At 40.0% G+C, this 22,355-nt stretch overlaps 1 protein-coding gene across 1 annotated transcript; it reads right to left on the bottom strand.

Moving 5' to 3' along the window:
- Positions 1–197: 197 nt before the first annotated feature.
- Positions 198–21,522, bottom strand: wdr43 (WD repeat domain 43). The gene is made up of 18 exons (XM_084741832.1): positions 21,271–21,522; positions 19,845–19,979; positions 19,177–19,298; positions 15,816–15,936; positions 15,386–15,504; positions 15,173–15,275; positions 14,163–14,227; positions 13,446–13,605; positions 12,328–12,414; positions 12,056–12,181; positions 11,297–11,446; positions 10,991–11,077; positions 10,619–10,650; positions 10,330–10,393; positions 8,345–8,458; positions 5,479–5,548; positions 2,091–2,149; positions 198–1,374 (listed from the first exon to the last, which is right to left on the bottom strand). Exons 1-18 carry the CDS (start codon positions 21,475–21,477, stop codon positions 1,222–1,224), a joined length of 1,974 nt encoding a protein of 657 aa, XP_084597958.1. The 5' UTR covers positions 21,478–21,522; the 3' UTR covers positions 198–1,221.
- Between the last annotated feature and the right edge of the window lie 833 nt (positions 21,523–22,355).

The following is a 22,355-nucleotide window of genomic DNA, read 5'->3' as shown; positions in this document are numbered from 1 at the left end:
CTAGAGATTTTTATCCAGATCTTCCTGGGTAGACTTACGACACACACGTCTCCAACAAGTTTCACTGTGGTTATTGCTGTGACTAAATCAGGTATATTAAAAAAAGGCTCCATCCTGTGTGGCTTCAGTATATTGGCCCAGGAGGAGAGTCCCATCATTCAGTGTGCTTCTCAGCCCCTCCCACCAGACACAGCGAGTCATTCTGAAAACCCATTTATTCACCTCTTTGAGCAAAGTTCACATTTTCTTTTTCTCAGTTGCCCCTGTGACTATGGGTTTCAAGGCGGCGGACATCAGGGCGTGCCCAGAAACTCGGTGCAACAAAAGACAGCAAAATGAGAGTTTAAAACAAGAGGGCTGCAACAGATCTGGAAACAATACAAAAAATAAAGGAAAAAAAACAGCATTCAGGAGACTTTATAGGAGTTCATTTAATCCCAAGGATTTCTGGGAGGAAGGAGGGGGCATAGCTGTAGAGGGAAGAGCTCATACAAACACTTCACTGTACATACAGATTTACATTGTGTGGGGAAATGATGTATGGCCTTGCCTGGCGAGCCCACGTCTGGATCGAGCGATATTCTGTACAACAAACAGCCGAGAGGCAGAGGAGGAGGAGGGCCACTGCATCCCAGCTCCACACCTGCACTGTGTTTGCATCTGTGTGACAAAGTGTGTTCCAGGTGGCCTACAGAGAAAGGTTAGAATAAACTGATCTGTTAAACTGCTCATACAATAAACTCTAATACTATTTATTACAGTGACAAAATTTGGAATGCAGACTGCAGTGTAGGCTAACTGGAACACCACTGAATCATCTTGTCAGTCGTTTACTGTACAAACACTGGAGGCTGTAGAGTTGGGACGCAGACTGAACTGACAGCAGAAAGGAGAACTTGCATCAATTTCATTTTTCTTTCTTTTTTCTTTTTTTACAGAATGTTTTGCCTCCCCCCCAAAAAAATGTTGCATCTGTTCCTCAGATGGGGGGAAAGACAGTGTGACATCACTGACCGTGGCTGAAATGTGTTGTAGCGAGGCAGGAGGGAGGGTTAGCCGAGCTGCCCGCGTTTCAACGACACGTGTCCCTTGATTTCGTAAAACCACTTTGTTCTGATAATAAAATCAAAAGCATGAAAATAAAATGAAAGTATATATAACTCTTTCAGGTCCATATTTTTTTTTTCAAACACTGTGATTGCCGTTCCTCCGTATTCGCTCTCATTCTTCTTCACTCTCGTTCCCGTGATCCATGTCTTCTTCTCCGTTAGCTTTGGAATCTGTTCTGCTGTCAGGGTCGTCGTCTTCCTCGTCCACTTGTTCCTCCTTGTCTTCCTCCATTTTCTCGTCCATCGCTTCCTCCTCTTCCCAGTTCTGACAAGGACCAACACAAAACATCTTAAGCTGGCTTTCACCAATAAGGATTAGTATTACACCCAAATACAACATGATGAACTTTAAGTAACGCTGCACCGAACTTAAAACTGTCACACCAAAACTTTAAAGTTAATACTGGATCACATTTTGAATTAATTTGTTACATTTGAGGAGATGTACCTTTTAAAATGGCTGCCTTTCTGAGATGGACTGAGCAAAATAATCAAGTTCCTTTAAGAAATAAGGCAAACAGTGCCAGCTGCTGCCAGGCAGTCTCTCTCATGAGCCATCATGAGCAGACAAACTAGGATAACTACCTTTTTAGATAACAAGCAAACAATGTAACAATTTTCTTTAGCTAGCTTGTAACCAGTGTAACATTTTGTTAAGTTTAGCTAATAAGCAATGTTTAATTAACTTTTTAGCTGGCTACTACAAAACGTCACTGGCTAGCAAACAAAGATAGCATTTCATTAACTGTCCAGATAACAAGCAAACAATAGAACATTTAACTTTTTAGCTGGCTAGTTAACATTGTAACATTATGTTGATGAATATAAAGACACTCAAAGTTAAAACTGATGTTTGTAAACATGCACCACTTTACAGTGGGAACATTCCCGCTCAGACGGGTCTTCCAACAATTACTTTTGACAACTTTGCAAAGAAACTTGAAGGGTTTGTCTGACTGTGCGGTTTTACTTATGACTTACATCTGAGTTATCATCAGGGAGACCTTCATCACCAGACGCCTCATCTTCATCTGATGATTCTGTAAAGGGCACACAGAGGAGAACAAAATCCATCAGCTGATGCTGCAAAACTGTTTCCACTACATCAATGCTGGCACCACCCCCTCTACATGAGGAAAAGTGTGGGGGGGGGGGACCAAACAAAAACAATGAGCCCTCCATACTTTCACCTGTTTGTACATTTCATGTGAGAGACTGCAGAATATTTGCATTTCAATACCATCGCGGGGCCATTTGGTTATGACAACAATCCTGACTGCGTGGTGCAGGAGGGAGTAATGTCAATATGATTTGCCCCATCAGGTCAGCCAGGCACCATCTGCTGCAAACACAGTCACCAGCCAACCTCTGATACAGACGCTGCTCAATATTCTACATCAGAAATGTATATCTGCTGCAGAACAGAACACTAGCTACGTTATGATGCAGGCTTACTGACATTAAAAGGCCATGGTACCGACGATGCATGTTTGTTCTCTTGAGGTTTGCACACATTTCCACTGAAAGGTGGCAGGAATATAAAGTAGGTCATTAAACAGGTCAACTTGAGAGCCTGTTACCATTATTGTAATATGTACCCATAAATTCAATGAGTGAAATCATTTGGAGTCAGGGGGTAATTGTTTTATGAGCATCGCTGTATGTTGTGAAAAAGTAGCTTTCACATAACACCATGGCAACGTGTACATTTTTCTAACTGGCAGGGCTTTTATCTGCACCACCTGTAAGTGACTGCTACATATTTATCCAGGTCTAACAGTGCATTCATGTGGTGTTGGAATAATCACACAAGTCTGTCTGTGACTGGGAAAATGAACGTGAACGCCCCCCCTCAGGCCAGAACAACGTCTTGGAAAGTCACTGACAGTTTTTTCAACCAGCATCTGATGACGTCAGGTTGAACACAGTTATTGTTTTGCAAGTGAGAAGTAAATCTCAAATCTTTGCAATCAAGTCCTAAATTTGATGACTTGTTCAGGACTCGAAACTCAAATGTTGACTTCCAGTTCCTCATGCAACTCCGTCTAATTTTTGACATGCATTTTTGGCAAAATGCAATTTGTGTTTCTGATCACTGTGTAGTTTTGTATGGGAATTAAATTCTTTGGTATCTTTTTACCCACTTGGGGGTGAAGTAACATGTTATTTCTTCATTGTTTCTCTCCTGCAACCTGATTGGATGCTGCTGATTAGTTTATTTGGGGAATTAAGTGTTTATTTGCTGGGAATAAATATTGTTTAAGTTATCCAATTCAGGAAATAAAGGGATATGAATTGATTTGAGGCTTCACACCTTTTAAATAACAGAATTTTTTACCTTTGGGCTCGAGGGAAGGTCTCAAGTACTTTCAAGTCAAGAGACTCAAAGTCAAGTCCCAAATCATTGATGTAAAGTCCAAGTCAAGAGTCTCAAGTTCCTGGTTGATGGTAGGATTGTACATTTTGTGCATTTTCTTTCACAGATAGTTGGCTGGCTCTGCCAGAAATAATGCAATCGGCACAAAGGCTGCCATTTCTTGCTCATTTAACACTTAATATATTTTTAATTGACTGAATTCTTAACTAGGATTTACTGATTAATGATTGATCATTAACATCTTCAATTGATGGGAAGATAGTCAGCATGTAAACATTGTAACTATTAGTTGCTGTCCATGTAGAGTGATCTAAATTAGTTAGAAAAGTTGTTTATTAGCAGATTTTAAATTTGGCTGTGGTATTCTTAAGTTTGAAAATGGCTGTTTTAGCGACTGCACTGCTGCTGCAGCAACAAGTCTGGAACAAAATCACTTGTTTCAGCATAGTTGGACAGCAACAAGAATCTTCAGTAGGACGCTTGTCTCAGCCAAGCCATCAACCAGACCCTACAACGAGCACAACATGGACGCCCAGCTCTTTGTGGTGCCCATGCTTCCTCATTAGGGATGAAAGAATTACCAGCTCCACGATAAAACTGCTTAGGATGAGTATTACTGTTTCAAACTTCAGTTATCATTAAAAGTGTTTGATTAACACACTTTGAAAAACTCACTGCAAAGACTGTTCAGCATCGACCGAAATTAGCAACAGACAGCATGAAACAGGGATTTGTTTAACATCAGTGAAAACTCCGCAACACTGCAACAGACATGATACCATTTTGAAATTGTCTCAGTACTTTTTGAACATTTTCAGCACATTAAAAAAAAGTGATAATGCTGGTAACAGAATTTCTGAGACTGAAATCATGATCAGAAATCTCCATTCTTCATTACAACATAAAAGCGCACGACCACAATAGTCAGAACAATAACTTTGCAAAAGGAAATGAGTTTGAGGAGCAAGTGAATAAAACAATTCTAATCCTGTATTTTCTGCAGCTACTCTAATTACACAGCTCAAGCTACAGAATGGTAAATTCAAGTATAAGTCATGTTGCTGATACAGTCAACAACCACAACAATTAGAAAGTGCAACAATTGTTTGCAGCTGAGAGATCAATTAATCACCTCCATTCTTTACAAAACCTGACCGAACCATCATCCACTTACAGGCCTGACAACTCTGACGCTTCCTGTCAGACTGATGTCGGACCCATAATAAGCCTGGTGCAGAGCGGCGTCAGCACCGGACTGTTCATCAGCTCCCTTCATGAACTTTTCTTTTTTAAATGAACCTTCACATCCCGGACCACTGACGGGTATTGGAAGTCAAGGCGCGGCTTAATTATTTTGTGAAAGCCAATTTTCTGCGTGGTTCAATAAAGCGTTTTATACAGTACGGTAATGAGAAATGAGAGTGAACAGAGCGGGGCCTTGTTGTTCTGCTCAAAAGGGAGGATCTGAACGCTGCCGGTCAGGTTGCCAGGCAACAGGAGTCATGTTTGCGTGCGGTGCATCACCAAGAGTGGCTGCGTGATGGGCAACACAGCCTTCATAAATCTTCGGCGATTCAGTGTGGTCTTCATGAGGAGTGCTGGATAACTTCAGGTGAAGTGGCGAGATAATGAATGCCGGTCAAGACAATGAGACAGCACGAGGCTGACGCGGCGAGCACAGGCCTGCCAGCGTGACCTGTTGCTCTGCACGAGTCACTCCACTCGATCGGGCATCTGAAATGTACAACTGATGAGCTGGAGACTGATGTAAGATCAGTTTACTTCTGTCAGCCGACACTCACACAGCTTTCACACAGGAGTGAAATCCTCACTGGCCCTCAGACTGGCCGAGGCTTTGATTCCACATGTGAGATTTGAGAGGCCGAAGAGATTGTGATTTTATAAAAGAAAAATAACTGAAGACAGCTGGGAAACAGAAGATTAGTAAGACTGAGCATAAACACGGACACTACATGTAGAATAAACACTCACCCTCTTCATACACCAGCTTGGCTGTGTGGTCAACATCTGTAACTGTGTTCCTGCTGTCACTTGTCGCCACCTAGTGGTAAAAGAGAAGACGGGCGTTAGAGATCCAATTTATGCAGAACATGATCCATCTCCTTCAGTCAGTCGTTAAATAAATGCATCTTCACATAAAAACAAGGGTGTGTGATTAAATGTGGAGCAGGGCTGAACAATTAATCAATTTGATCAAAATCACAATATGGCCTACTCCAATGTTCTTAACAGCAGATTGTGCAATATTTAAGGAAAAACACTATATTAAATAAATATTGTTGTGCTGCAGAGATGTCCTGGCCTAAACATTAAAGTCTACAGACATAAAACATCTTTGCTTGGTACAAAAAACACACCATCATTTTAATCTGTTTTTCAATGTAATATCACAACTCTTATCACAATATGAGTCAATTAGATGTTTTTTCAACATTATTCGACCCTAATATGAAGCCATGTTTGGTTTTAGAAGAGCACAACACTTTAGAATCTTACAAGAGTCATTGATTGTTACACCATTTCAAAGGGAAAGTTCGCCCCAAAACAGTTATTTTTACTCTGGCGAGTAGCGCCGTTTGTCCATCTATACTGTTTTGTTGTCAGTTGCTGAGTTTTGTAGATATTGGCTGTAAAGATTTCTGCTTTCTCTTCAACATAATGGTCTTAGAGGGTACTAGTACTGTGGTGTTCTCCAAGTGCCAAAAACTACATTTCAAAAATTTAACAGCGATGTCACTTTCTAGAAATCATGACCCGGTTACTTAAAATAATCCACGGACCTTGTTGTGAGCAGTTTCATGTACGAACTACTTGCTTTTCGCATTAGAATCAAATGGAACCATTTTCATTCTAGCAGAAAGAAAGTAGTTCCTACATGAAACCGCACTAACAACGTCTGTGGATTATCTTGAGTAACTGAACATGATTTTTGGAAAGTGAAAATGGTTTTGAATTTTTCAAACATGTTTTTGGTGCTTTGAGTGCCATTTAGTCCCGTGATACTGGAGAGAAGGCAGACATGTCCATGGCCGATCTCTCACACCATCAGTGTCTGATAAACACCACAACAGGCCAGGGGTAAAATATCTCTTCAGTCCTGATCCAATTTGAGGCTGTACCCCTTCATGACACCTTAAATTGGATTAGGTGTGTGAGAGCAGAAGTGGAGCTAAAACACTGAAGCATTTTTTGACAAAGAAGCCACGACCCTGTGAGGTCACAGCCCTGCCAGAGATGATGACTTCATTTGTGCAAATAGATGGCAGTTTTCCAGATTTGCTGTGAGAATGAGAACAAATGTTTGAAACTGCACTGGGACGTGTACACTGCATGGATGAAGTCAATCTTGCAGCCAATCTGGACACAAAAGGAAGCACCTCTGTTCACAAGCACATCGTCTGCGATCCACCTTCTCCACAAGATCAGAAGGATTCAACTAAGGCTCCACCCACTCCTTTTTTTTTTAACATTTGAAGCTTCTACTGAGGTTTTTGAATGAAACTGAACATGCCATATTTTATGACATCACCTTAAAAAATCATTAACTTAAATAAAGAGGTTAACAATTACTGAGTTATTAAAGCAACTTTCTTTAATGACCAGAACTCGTTCATACGGTTGAACTAAATGTAACTGGTGGTACTGATAGATGGCTGTTGGACTGCCCTGTTAATACAAGTGCATGCCTTCTTTTGTGCACCAAAGGGGAGAACAAACTGTTTAGACCACAGTGAAAATGATTTTGAAAGGTTAACCCCAACAAACACAGATAAAAGCTGAATATTTTACTTTTACATTTTGACTGTTGGACATGACAACTTTCTGAAGTTATTGGAATGTTTCAATCACGCAAGTCAGAAATAATCAAATGCAATCTATCTGCAACTGTGCAGAAATACTGGGGTTAAACAATGAACAGATATGCAAAAAAACAAACATCTAAATTCACAGAATTTTAACGTTTGTTTAGAATTCAAATGTCAATGTTACGAACGATGCGTTGAAGCTTCAAAATATTCGGTGCAGCCCTACTGTCAAACTTATATTTTAAGAAGAAATCACTGTTCACTTTCATAAATAAACCAGTACATTCTAGATTCAATGTGGAAAGAACTTTCCACAGAATTAAAGTGCTCCGCTTTCCTCTTAATAAAATGAAAGTGGCCAGCCATGACCTGAGTGTGCAAAAAATGAACCGTCTTTGGCAATAAATGTTTGAATTACGTAAGCACAAACTGTAAAGCAAAAATACAGCAGTTGCTAGCTGTCCTATTATAGAACAAAATAAAATTATCAACCATGTAATAGCACGGTATGTATTCTCGTACAGTATTGAGACTTTTTTCCTGAGAGATTAGATATGCTGTTAGATCCTTAGTAAAACTATTTAACAGTTTGATGGTTCACTCTGCAGTCGTGGACTAACTATGGTTCGTTCGCCCGACTTCTGCACTGTCTGGATTAAACAAATCACTAACAGCCTTGACGAAAAATTCTTTTTGCCTCAAGGCTTTTAGTATCAGGCTGCTTGAGAAATCGTTTCAGCTCTAACTACTTGTGTACTGTACTGCTGAACATACACTAAATGTAAGTGTACAAGGGAAATGCATTAACCTTGATCACTCTCTTGCAAAGCTCTTATACCATTTTCCTGTCTGCTGAATGCAACAGGTGATGTTTTATAACCGACTTCAGACAAGTTTCAAACAGTGAGCTGAAGGGACATTTTGCATTTTGTGGTGCTTAAGGGCACAACATCATCAATACCCAACACATCCCAGAGTCCGAGCATTTAAAAACTCTTACTGTGCTTATTTGTGCACACGAGGACACCTACCTGTGTCGTTAGGAGATACAGTTTCCCGTGCAGCTTTGTCAGCTTGTGGAACATCTTCACTCTGCTCTCAATCATGTGATAAAGAACACCCAGCTGGGTTACCAGGTCTGGCAGCTGTTGGATACACAGATGGATTAGTCTGAAGGTAAAAACATTTCAGCAGCACAAACCACACAAATGAGACGGCGCCTGATCAAGAGCAACCTCTGCCAAGGTCTCATCTCCACATTAACTGAAGCTCTCATATAATGTAGACAGAAGGGAAGCCAGCAGACTAACTTGAAATTTCAAATTGTTGGCAGCTTATCTAAGGTTGGGAGGAACGGGAAATATTCTGTCTGTATACAGGTCAGAGCATATGTTGTTTAAAAAGATAAATGCTAGCTGTCTGACGGTGCTGTGGTAAAGGTCAAAGGGGGCAGGAAAATCAATAGGTTTAAACGCCTTCAAAAACATCAATGTGCAAAGTAAATGGATACATAACTGTTGGTTAGGATATGTTGATTGCAGTCGGAGGCAATCACATGATCTCTGTAATGACTGTCGATTAAATATGACTGTTAACAAAAGGAACTGTTAGGCACAGAAGGATGCAGCATGTGTGTTTACATGCTTGTGTTGGTTAGAGTGATCACAAACACACTGGACCGTGGAGATCCGAAAGTGTGTGTCAGCAGACAGAAAACATGGCTCTGCGCTGGGATGGAGCACTTGTGCGGGGAGAGAAATTGACAATCTCTTGTTGTCATAGAAACAACCTCGCATGGAGCATTTTACTCTAAAAACTCGTTATTAGATTAACAAGTGCGCTGTAGTTTTGTAAAACCACGCTGACAGCAGACGAAGCAGGTGGAAGTATCGATTTGCTCCTTTTATTTAGGCTTGTGTAGGTTCCCTGTGACCATAAATGACAGAAAAATGTGTTAGAAAACTCTCAGCGTATTCCTTCTCATTTGTTTTTCTGATATACGAACATTCCTGGTGACTAATTTTCTTGACTGTTACAGACACTTTAAGTGTATTTTTAATGCTTTTAGACCAGTTGACTACTTCTGAAGTAAAAACTTACCTCAATTTATTAATTGATAATGTTAAACACTTATTACATTTATTATTAGGTGTCATTTGAAGCCATAAGCCTCACTCCTCAAATAACCAAATGGTAAAATGCTTCTGAAATGTGTGGCACACTATGAACACTGTACATTATCCTACAGCATAACAAACTACATGCAGAAACTTTTCAGACTTGAGCAGATTCTCTTTTCTATGATTGTAAAGCACTTTGCTACAATTCCTTTCGTATGAAAAGTGCTATACAAAAAAAAAGTTATTAATAATAATAATAAATAATAATAATAATAATAATAATGATAATAATAATAATTATTATTATTATTATTATTATTGTTATTATTGTTATTATTATCATTATTATTATTATTGTTATTATTATCATTATTATTATTATTATTATTATTATTATTATTGTATTTATTATTTAAAGTATATAAGTATTTTCATTTTAAACTTAGTAGTATTTTGACTGTTTTAAATTACTTTCATTTTTAACATTTTTGCAGGTTCCTCACTGAACCACTAGAGGGAGCTCAAGCAACAGTGGTATTTGTACCACAGTTTAAGGATTCAGGGTGTAAACGGCCAATCGTGCACATCCCTGGTCTCACATATCATCAAGCTCTGGATTGGAGGACACAGCAAAAACAAACTTATCTTCCATTTTCTTTGTTACCATGGTAACAAGTCCCACCCCACTTATATATATTTGATTGGTGGTCTGAAAAGGAGCTCCAATTACGGCATCAGCCAACACCAAAACGTTGGTGCACTGGTCCTCAGAGAAAATAAAGCACTATATGGACACCAGCCTTTACAGCAGAGGTCAAACAAGAATCAAACTGCGGTGTGGTGGCTTCTTATCAGTGGTGCAAATGGAACGTGATGCTGGTGTGAAGTGGACTCACCGATGCCAGGTATGATGTGTGGTGCATGAGTACAGCCTTGAGCCACCGTACCATTAAAACTGCCCTGTGGGGAGGAAAAAAAAGATGAGCACACTGTCAAGCAGGAAACCAAAGAGCTGGCTGAGAGCAAGTACCCACCTGATGGGGGTGGGGGGGGTTTATAACAACAAAGAAAAAGCAGCAGTGCAAACATCAGATTCTACATTAGTGACTACTGTCTAATGTGTACAAGCACTGTGAACTTAAGTCAATTAAATGCGCAGAGTTGATCTGCCAAGCTTCGACTTACGAAAAAGGATGGCCTTGGAGCCTCTTTGTGATCTACAGAAAGAGAGATAAAGGCTGATGAGGAAGTGCAGGAAATCATTGAACAGTTAACACAACTTCACTTAGAGATCCTGAGTGTGAGACAAGAGAACGCCAGGTTATGTTAAGTTTACTGTAACTGATGAGTTAAAAAAAAAACAGAAAATATTATCATCTTTAAGTTCAGGACAAAACAAGACATTTGAGGACATCCTCTTGGTCTTTGGGAAACATTTTATGAACCAGAAAATGTATTGTTTCATTGAGAAAACAAAATAAAGAATCATTAGTTGCAGTCCTAATGTCACAGGGATATGGAGTGGTTTGTACACTACACAGAAATATTGCTGCTCACCTCTTCCACCAAAGGTAAAACTGCAGGGAGCGGTAATCTAGCAACCGTCTTCCTTATGACCATCTCTTTGCGAGTCTGAAAAACTTTCTGTTGGAGGGAAAGTGACAAATTGAATTAAACATCCAGACTTTGAAAGATATTTTGAAGGTTCAGTTTAAATTTTCACACCCAAATCAACTGATGTTTGCCTTCTTAACCTTCTGAATGGAAAATGAGCCACATCTTTGGGCAAAACAAAGTCAAATTTACTTTCGTTTTTCCAATCTAAGTGAACTGAATGTCCCGGACCGTGAGAACACTACTTACGTTTAGGATGTTGGCGTCGCTGCTCTCCAGGCCCTGCACCAGCAGCACTGCAAAATTGTCTGTTTGTAAAGAGGCCGTCCCTTTAGGAGCTCCCTTCCCGGTGGAGACTGAAGACAGATCGATTTCACCTAGTCGCTCCGCTATTGACATCTATAAGAAAACAGACGGATTTCAGGTCAACGGCAAATGGGCTGACATTTGCTCAAATGCTAGATTTACCCTTCAAACTGACTAAAGTTTAATAACATCACATTAAACTAGTGTGGAGCTTGAAAAGCCAAGTGGCAACATATCACAGTTTAAAACTCTTCCACTCGCTGCTTAATTGGAGCAATATTTAGCCCAGTTCCTGAAAAAAAAAATAGTTGATACCAGTGGATTCGTTAAGTTTTCCAGTTTCATATGATACCAGTATCTTCACTCTGCTTTAAAACTGAGCCCACTACAGCCTCTGAAAGACCACAATGACGGTTGCGAACAAGAAGAGGCATGCTTTTCCACAGTACATTAAACTGGATATGTGCAAGTTGTCTGGAAAAAACTGGCAGTAAGGTAAATGAAGTCTCCAACCACTGCAAAATCAGAGTGAACTGATGTGGATCTCTCACATATCTCTGAAAACATTTACTGGCTTGTTATGAGTGTTGTGGGACTCCTACAGGCACCAACACTGTGGTGCAAACAGTTTTGACTCATGAGGTTGTTTGTAATCTCAGTAAAATGCAGTGACTCATTGTTAACTGTAAACTCTGGACCCACCTCTTTGGTGTCTGTGTCTTTTTTCCTCTTCTCTGACCCCTGTGAGGGTCCCCTGACCGGGGCTTGGTGACCAGGAAGGCCTGGTACCAACACTTTGCTCTTGGTGTTGACGATTGGGGTTTTCACCTGTAACAGGAAACAGAAGACAGGTTTTCATCTTCAGTCAGTCTGAAATTGGTCCACAGTGCGCAAAGAAGTCGGCACAATGTTTTATGCCAAAAGTATATTGATCCTCTTGACTCATATTAAACAAAGCAGGACTTGATTGTTACCTTGGAAACTGTGGTTTCCATGGAAAGGGACAAGCTGGTCTGAACATCGCGGGTCAAACAGACATGTCTCTCTGCTGTGTTGATATCCTGTACAGATGGGAGGAAGGACGAGGCTGGTTAAACAGGAGTTTTCATGTAACACTTTATCTTTGAAGAACTAGGCCAACTTTGGGCCAATAATACTGGTCAGCCAACATCTGGTAAAAAGGTCATACTGTGATTTTGTCAGACTGTGCAGCCCTGATACCAAAGCTTGTGAACATCTTCAACTTTAAGTACAAAGTCTCTGATTTCAGCTTCTAACATGAATATTTTGTGGTTTCTTTACTCCTCTGACAAACTGAATATTCTTTGGGCTGTGGAGAAAGCAAGATATTTGAGGAGGTCATTTTGACCTTTGGGGGACACGATACATTTTACCATTTTCTGACATTTAAACCAAATAACTAATTGAGAATCTAATCAACAGATTAACAAGGAAAATAATAGAGATGTCATATCACATGTCTTATCTAGAGCTGCAACTGAGAAAAAGAAGGCATTTGAAGATGTAATCTTGGACTTTGGGAAACATGAATCAACACTTTTACCATTTTAGGACATTTAATAGACCAAACAACTAATCGATTAATCGAGAAAATAATCAACAGATTAAGTGAATGCAGCACTCGTTATATAATCATGATATCATACTGTGTGGTGAAAAACATTCAGTTTTACTGGATTGAATCATAACACCTTTTCCCTAGTGACTCACTTCATAGCCGTTTGCTCAGCTGTCAATCATAAACAGTGTCTCTAAATCTTACATTTCTTCTCACTTATGTGCTCGCCACTTTGTCCAAAAACATGTTCATTAAAAAACCCCAGTGAGAACAGGTTGTTTGTTACAGTATGAAAGCTAATGATGCAACATGTGGAATACAAGCCATATGTTTCTAATTTCTTTGACAATTTCAGATGATTGTTTTTGTGTTTATAGACCAACATACATCAGAATAATCAACACTTCTATGAGGACCATATGGAGAAGCTTCATCATATCAGCTGTAAGAAACATGGCCGTACAAACAAATCTTCACAGTGGTTAACTCTTGCACAGCCTCCTGGGTACTCACCACTCTCTCCATGACAGGCTGGAGGTGGTTGCCGTACGCCAGCATCACAGTCCGTGTGTCAGCTCCGAGGGCTGCGGCCAAAAGCGGGATCGGCACCGGGGAGTCCTTCGTGTCAGACATCTGAACTGTACACGAGGGTGACATGGGCTTCTTACAGGGCCTGTGAGGACAGACGTGTAAACAGGCCATGAGCAGGGAGTGTTTACAACATTAAATAGAAAGTGCTTAGATATGATTTGCTGCTCTGCAACAACAGGATCAGACACGACACTCCACAGATTCAGAATTCCTGCGGAGAGGTAAATATTCCTTAAATAGTGTCATCTGCTGGCAGTGCAGTGTCCCATAATGGCCATTAGGGGGGGCAAACACAGAACATGAGCAAGTGCACAAATATGAAAATTACTTTCAGCCTCCATGGAGGTGCTCTGCATCTAAACGGCTGTTTAAACAGCTGTTACAGAAGAGCAGCCAAACATTTCAGCTGTGATGCTGCTCAAAATGTATGGACACTGAAAAACAAATCAAACCTTACAAAAGGGACAATTCACCCTGCAATCAAAAATGCACAATTTTCCCATGGCCTCTGGTGCTATTTACCCATCTAGATTGTTCTGATGCCAGATGATTTTGGGGTAAACTGTTGTTTAAGACAAGTAATTGTTTTTCCCCTCAATTATAAAGTCTATTACAGTACACAGTGTTTTAAGTTCTTACCCATTTAAAAAGTGCTCAAAGAGGTGCAGCTGCCCATCCTTACACACCACTGCCAGCCTCACCGCCTGTGTAAAATATAAAAAAAAAACAAAACAAACATTTGCATATGGTAAATAGGTCATGTCTCTGGAGCTCCAACATGCTAACACCACATGAGGAAACATTACGGTGTAGCTTAAATCCCAAATAAACATGGATGCATATCCATTTAGCCGTGGCATTAGCTTCAACTAGCTTTAACAATGTGTTCAATGAGAACACACACACACACACACACACACACACACACACTCACAGTTCAGAACTACAGTTATTAACCATAATTTTGCATATATTGTAACAGACTGCAGTTGTTTGATTTATATACCACAACTACTGGTTCTAAGGCTGCTCTGATCAGGACGTCTGGCTGTATTGGCTAATACGAAACACCATCCACAAGGTCTATTTAATGCTGTCCTCTAATTGTCTAGCATTATATATGTAACAGCATAATATGATACAATTCCCGAAGAAACAGACATAATCCCATTCAATCATCACTTATGACCCACTAGAAGTGTGTTTTAGTGGCTCCATCTGTTGTGCTTGTGATGTTTTACCAACCCAAAGTGTCGGTATTTGACGTCCTGGGACTGAGACAATAAACCATCTTTCTGGTGCTTTTATGAACAGCCTGGACAAATCCTACTGATTCTATAAATAAATTCTTCTAAATAGAAACGTTCCTGTTTTAAACAACCTTTATGGCCATTTGAGTATCAATTTAAATTTGCAAGGTGCACCTGAAGGCACCATATAGTCCCTGTCCTGTGTGTGTCTATGAAACTTAGAGATAAGAGAATAAACGCAGCATGCTTGTAAATGGCAGAGACCACCTATCAAATAATTTAGAACTAGTATCAACTAATAATCATTTCGCAATTGATCAGAGCGGCCTTAAACAGTTCATTGCAAATAAAAGCATCATTACAGTCCTGGCATACACACAAACATTTATCCACTCTCACCTCTTCTTTGCTGTTTGACGTGACAAGGTCGACGTGTTGTGGCTCGTCCGTCAGCGTGAAGGACACCACTGAATTCTTGTCCTTTCCGTCCTCTCTTACTTGCCTGCAGTAAGACAACTTTGTGTTAGTTCCATGAAAGCGAACGTGGCAATTAAAGCAAGAAAACAGTGATACATTTTTAATGACGTGTCTGGGCTTTATGTTTGCACTCACCAAACACTGAGCAGTCGATCATGGGCAGCACCAGACAGGAAATAGAGCGCATTGCTGTCGGGAGGTCGCGAGGTGGCAAAGCACAGGGTCGTCACAGCCGTGGAGTGGCCTGTGAACTTCTGCAGAGAGAATAAGGACGGAGAGCGGGACAGGCGAGTCAATTCTGCTCGAGAGGACAGACACATGTTTTATAACCATTTCTCTTCAATTCTTCCTCAATAACAGACTCTTAAAGAGTGCGGCTTCTAGCATATTTTTGTGAAAAAGTTTATATTCCTTGATTGTGAAACAAAAATGGGAAGGAAACCTAGAAATAACAGATGAGGAATGGAAGAATTTATGTGAGCTGCAGTGGAAAACTTTTGGTTCTGAGATCATTAGCATATATTCTGGAGAATTGAATGAGATTTTTAACAAACAGGACACTCACCCTGTAAACCTCCTTGGTATCCAAGTCCCACATCTTGATGGTCTGACCAGCTGAGAGCAGCAGTTTGCCATCAGGACTCACACACAGGCTGGTCACTGCTGCACGGTCCGCCTTCCACTTACTGTGTGGAAAAGTCAGACGATGACAACTGTTGGTGCGCATGTTTGCGTGTTTTGAGTTCATCTTTTAACTGCATTTTCATGTGATTGTATTTCATCTGTTGTTGATGCTGTTCAACAGGATCAGGAGCATCAGAAGCACTTGTTTTGTTCTCTTGTTATCAGACCCAGGTAGCAATTCTTCCATTAAGTGTTCTGTCACAGCATTTGGCTTTTTCATATTAAAGATAAGAGCCTGAAAGTTTACAGCTACACTCGACAGCACAGTGGTTAATACTGCACTCGACCTGACAGCAGTGGGAAAAGCACTAAACACTTTTACCACCCTCCAAACAATTTTGTGGACCACAAATGGGCTTTACTGAGCACTGAGTGAGGATTCATGAAGACATTACTGCTAAATCAGTCACAGGAGAAAAGAATGTTTATGATGAAATGCAGTGATATTAAACACATGATGGCAGAGCCTTCAGTGATCCGGTTTGTTGGTGTTTTTCAGAGCTTGCCAGTGAAGTGTTGGTAGACGTATGTGTTAGAGCTGCTTATTTACAAGCATTAGGCTGCAATCACATTTTGCTATTTCAAACCATCTGTCTTCACGAGAGGCTGAGACAATAAGAGACTCCTTTGGCAAAGCAATGACACGTGCCATTTGAAGGTTACAACAGTTCTTAGAACATACAATCTTCTTCTGAGCCAACTATAATCACTTTTTTGTTTAGAGGATGGAGCAGTATGATAGCAGTGACGATTGAACAGCTATTAATGTAATTGACAACTACTTTGATGGATGAACGGATGAATCCTTTTGAGTAATGTTTTGATTAAAAATATCCAAAACTCGTTTATGCTTGTTATTGATCCCTACATTATATGATCTTAAAGGACAATTGCCAGTCAATCTGAAACTGGTATTTTCTGCAGCTTTATTTTATAAAAAGTGTGGTGTAACAGTGTTAATGAATCAACTGCAAAGCAGCAGGGATAAATAAAAATTGGATGAATATACTGGCTTTCAGTGATTGGCTGAGCACATCAGCAATTGTCTTTTTTGGTGGCTACTTTTGTTCTTTTTCTTGCAGAACTACAGCTGCATGAAAATATCAGCAATCAACAGTGGCTGACTGACTTGACAAATAGCTGAACCCTTGTCAGTGGTTTAAATCAATACTCATGCAAACAGAGAAGTTAGCAGAGATAGTTTGGCTTAAAAAAGGAGTCTTCGCCTCTGTGCTACACCTATGAAGTCCTGCTATTGACTGAAAACTGCACTTGACTTTTTCTGTTGGACCATATTTGTGATGAGCACAGGTCTCCAAAATCCTCTTTTAAAACTTCCTCTGACAACAGCTACGGACAAACGGTCCTCTTTCCACAGATATCAGCAATTGAAGGAGAAGGTCAGGGTTTGCTGCAGTGGATTATGGAAGGGGGACCTGGCTTGTCTAAAACAAGGAGAGCCTCACTACAGTCAGAAGTTATTTCATTTGCATGTTACACAAGTAGAGCGACAAAGACCATCGCCACCATCTAATAACACGGATCATGAGATGCATTAGCATCCATCTGATTCAGCTCAGCAGGGGACTAATAGATCAATCACATCTAATGTTTGCTATACTGTGATGATTTAGAGCAGCATGTTGCCATGTGTGTGATGTTTTAGTTTAAGGTTAGCAAAGAGCAATGCAGAAAATAGAGATGATACAGACTCTCCTAGGGTTTTTTGTGAAGTGCAGCTTTTAATATATTGTATTGGAGCTTGTGCCAGATGGAATACCACATGATGACGTCCCAAGCTTCAAACATCACTGCTGCTGTTTCATAAAGTTTCATTCAGTTGGAGAGTTGTGAAAGTCTGACCACTAAACTATGATCTGTCAGGCTGAACAGTTAATCGAAATGTTAAATATTGTGGTGCTGCAGAGGTGTCCTGGTCAACACATCGTTCTCTAGACTTCAGAAAACATCTTTATTAACTACAAAAAAATAACACCAGAGTTGTTTTAGTGTGTTTTTCAATGAAAATGATAAAAGTGATGTATATGCAAAATTATTGCAATTAGATATTTCTTCACAATCGTTCAGCTCTAGCGATCTGCACATTATGGGATGTGGGATAAGCAGAGATAACCACTGAGAAGTTCTGATATCAAAGGAGAAACACATAATGATGCGTATTAAAAAAAAATCCACCTGATGCCAAGTAATGATTAGGGCTGTACCCATCAGTCGATTTGGATTTGGCTGTTCAATACCAAGATTTGATTATTTGTTCCTTTTGTGTGCAGTTCAGAGCCACTAAACTCGTCTATCAGCCTACAAGTCTCATGTTTGAGTCTACCACATTTTAATGCCTTTCTTCATTATATGGGATGTAAAAACATCAATTTCCACTCAGAGAAAATAGAAACTGCAAGTCCTGCTCATAGTTCACATCTAAAATCCCAGCACACAGCAGAGTGTCTCCTGCTGTGCTGTTTACAGCACTGTCAATCACAGTGGATGACAGTAGAGGAGGTTGGATCACCGTCTAGTTAAAAAGCAGTTTGTAAACTTTACAGCCTACTGTTGCTCCTACAAGTGCAGAGATTCGATTGACAAAATTCAAGTTGACTAATATCATCATTTTTTGCAAGCAGCTCCAGCTCTAAACAAAAGAAATACAAATTTAATAACACACAATTCTTGGTCTTTTACTGGACACATATCAAGGCTTGGAACTTTTGTCAGCACAAATAGAAAGAAAGCCCCAAAGCTTCATCCACCCATCTCTGGTAACAGCCAAAACTAAACTAACGCTGTTGTCTGGTATCTCACGTTGAGCCTGTGTCTGTACTTGTATTATTTGTGAAAAGGCAATCTGTATGACCATGATCGGACTATGTGTTTTTGTGGATTAACAACACCAACATAGGGGTGAGAAAATTAAAACAACATTTAAAAGTGGCCTAAGATGATTTGTGTTTCTGGGAACAATGCTGTGTTATGAAGTCAAAACAGATCATTCATTTTCTTTCACCATGTCATATGTTTCAGCACTACAGCCTGCGACTCTCACTTGATGTGATGTGTTATTTCTCTTAATAAATCTAACAACTTCTCATTTAGACTTAAAATTTAACAATGTAAGTCAACACAGAAAATGTGTTTAGTCACTTCTGGACATGCACCTCATTCAAAAACATTTTTTCCCATATTAATTTTTCCTTGTTATCTCTACGAAGAAACTAGATACTGACCTCCGCGTCTTGCCTGTCTGCAGGTCCCACTCTACAATGTTTGTATCATCTGAGCCGCTGTACAATAAACTGTCCTCAGGGTGCCACTGGACACAATTCACTCCTCCACTATGGCCTCCATCCTGGCAGAGACACACAGAGTGAGAATTAGCAGCGATAAACAAATTATTCCATTGTTCAAAACACACATTAGCATTCAAATTCTTTTCCAGGTCACATGTTCTCCAGATGCCAAAGCATTATTTTAGGAGCTGTATGAAATAAACTTTCAGTTAGACAAACTGCACTCTTGACACAGAGGGATGCACATGGCCAGTGCTGATTAGACAACCAATAATTTCACATTTTTTATTTCAAAGTTTATATAACCCATTGTTTATACACAACTGAGGATATGAAAAACTAAGCTGTAGTGATAAGAACAGTTCTGACTTTTCAAATGTTCATTTTTTTTTTCCTGGTAGTAGACATTAAAAAAAAAAATCACTAATATACTTTAGCTTTTTCCAGCTATAATTTCATCATCAGAGTAAATAAACCAAAATAAATGTTCCATCATCAGCTGAAAACTCATCAGCTCCAGTATTTGTGCATCTTGACTTTTTCACCTTCTATAAGATATAGTAAACAAGCCAGGATGTCCAGAGTAAGTTAAAGCTCAGACTCACCAGGGTACAGTGCAGCGCTCCCTTTGCCGTGCTGTAGATGAGCACACTGCCCGCTGCTGTGCCCATCGCCAACAGGTCTGCCTTCTCCTCCACCTGCCCCGCCTCCGATTTCCTCTTCTTCCTCTGAGGCCCCTCCTGAAACACAACATATTTGTAATACTAAGTTAAGCATCACATACCTGGCACGCTATCACCAGAGAACTAAGGAACATCATATCTCAATTCTGTGTGTTGGACAGTCCATCTACTGTCATAATCTGCAGTAGTGGTTATGTCATGTCATGATGAACATGATGGACGTGCAGTGTGTGTGAGCAGTGAGCTCACTGCCCTGCATGTTTTAGATGTTTCCCTGCTCCAACACACCTGATTCAGATGATCAGCTCCTCATGAAGCCTCTGCCTGATAACGAGCTGATCATTTGAATCAGGTGTGTTGGAGCAGGGGAACGTCTAAAACATGCAGGGCAGTGAGCTCTGAAGACCAGGATAGGGGAAACACTGAAGATTATGTACGCAATGTCCAGGTTCCATACTAGGGCTGCACGATATGATCAAAAAAGTCATATTGCAGTTACTTTGAGTGAAACTGCAATAGGTTTAGCTGGAATGACTGAACAAAAAAAATTATATCATGATTTGTGGGGGTCTGTACCAAACAAATACGTTTTCTTTCATCAGGATAACAGATTTCTCATTAAGGACACAGCTGTAGTACTACAGTACTTCATAACAGCGCTGTTCTCACACATTTTTCCTTTTTCAAAAACACGATGTGATTTGGTTCGGATTCTGTGATTGGAACATTGCACTTGGCCATATAACGATATCAATAAAATTGTAATTAACTGTGCAGCCTTCTTCCAACCAATACCAAAAAGAATAATTACGGTGACATTTATGTCGTAAACTTAACATTTTGACTGGTCGTCAGATTGGTAAAACTTTCTGATCCCCTCCTTCAGAAGTGTCATGGTGGCACACGCTTCTGGGGCTTCAGTGGGCTAGTGCTAACTTAAATAACCACTTTATTTGCGATGCTAAGTGTTTACAATGCGGGAGAAACAGTTGGTCGGATTAACGAAGCTGCGATAACTATTCTTCAGAGTTGGTTCACACTGAATTATCAATTTAAAACACGATAAGTATTTTCTTCACTACCATGTGGGACTAACATGTGCGTCCTGCGCAGCTGTTGAAAGCTAGCTAACGGCTAACGTGACTAACCTGTTAGCCAAGTCTGGGTCAAGACACGCGAAAGCGTCTGCATTAACACTTTGCGAACTTTCTGATTTATGAAGCATTTCCTTTCCGAATAGCGACACGTTTCTCCTTTTACCGTGTCCCTTTATATATAAAAGTATCACAGACTGCTTGCAAAGGCCTCGCTAGCATAGTGCAGCTAATTCCAAAGCAGGCTCACGTACCTTGACTGTCCGGCATGGTCCCCAGGCTATGCAGAGACAAGTGGCACTCAAATGGGCTGAAGGCACATATTCTTGGTGAAGTGTTTTACTATCTGTGTTCCAAATGCGAAGTCTGCCATCTTGGGCACACAAAGCTAAGTATTGTCGTGATTTAGGTGAAAAAACGCAGGGTAGCTGCAGCGATGAGCTCCCACCGTCGGCCGCCATTTCTGAAGCACTGCTTGAGTCTGCGTGCGTGGTTTACACCAACCACGTGTGGCCCTCGAAGGACATGCGCGTTAGGACGTAAGCAGCACCGCCCTCCCATTGGCTGCCGCTCCCAGACAACAAGCGGCTCGAGCCGTGTTGCCTTCAAGCCTCCTCGTAACAACCGAGGCGGCATTTTTTGTGAGGTGGCAGCTGGCACCCTTAGCGTTGCATTTACTGCCTCGGCATATCGTCTTCTTTAATATCAGTTTTTAAAAACTCGTGTAAATAGTCCAGTAACTCTGATAAAACTAAATTTCTGGCTATAACAATATAATATGTAAGGGATAATGTGAATCTCAACAGGCAGGTGCAGAACCCTGATTCAAAATGGAGGAAAATATTTGAAAATATATCTGAAAATAAAAATCAAATCAAATATCTTAATTGGCATGAACAAATATATGTTGTTGCCAACACAACTGACACAAAATTCCATATTTTATACATGTATACAGAAATACATATTAATTAAATAGGTGTCATGATGTGTGTGAGTTTTATATAAATACATTACAGCTCAATTTTGATCACTTTTGGAGTGTTTTCTTGTTAGACTAATCAAATAGTCTTAATTAAAATTTTGCGTTTAATCGAGCTGCCAGGAACATCCCTATACACTCATAAAAATATAATGTAAACACATTTTTGGCAGTGGTCTCTCAAATGTGTCACAGACAAAGATGTGTATTGGAGGCAGGATATTTTACAGTTTAACAATAAACTTTATTTTCCAAAATGACATCAGGGCACTGAAACAGTTAACAGTGCACAAAACATTATAGGCTACATATCAAACTTGATGTAAAAAAAAAAGGATCAAATGTATATAAAATGCT

This window comes from Lutjanus erythropterus, chromosome 18 (assembly GCF_056507025.1).
Source record: "Lutjanus erythropterus isolate fLutEry1 chromosome 18, fLutEry1.hap2, whole genome shotgun sequence".
Lineage (NCBI taxonomy): Eukaryota > Metazoa > Chordata > Actinopteri > Lutjaniformes > Lutjanidae > Lutjanus > Lutjanus erythropterus.
The sequence above is the reverse complement of the archived record's forward strand: the minus strand, read 5'-3'. Positions and strand labels throughout refer to the sequence as shown.

Bases quoted from the DNA above. Each gene is read 5' to 3' on its own strand.
- wdr43 (XM_084741832.1), bottom strand. From the start codon at position 21,477: ATGGCGGCCGACGGTGGGAGCTCATCGCTGCAGCTACCCTGCGTTTTT. The intron at 5,549-8,344 runs GTAGGTGTCCTC...TTTTACCACTAG, and splicing joins TGTATCTCCTAACGACACAG to GTGGCGACAAGTGACAGCAG. The intron at 1,375-2,090 runs GTAAGTCATAAG...GGTCCTTGTCAG, and splicing joins TCCCTGATGATAACTCAGAT to AACTGGGAAGAGGAGGAAGC.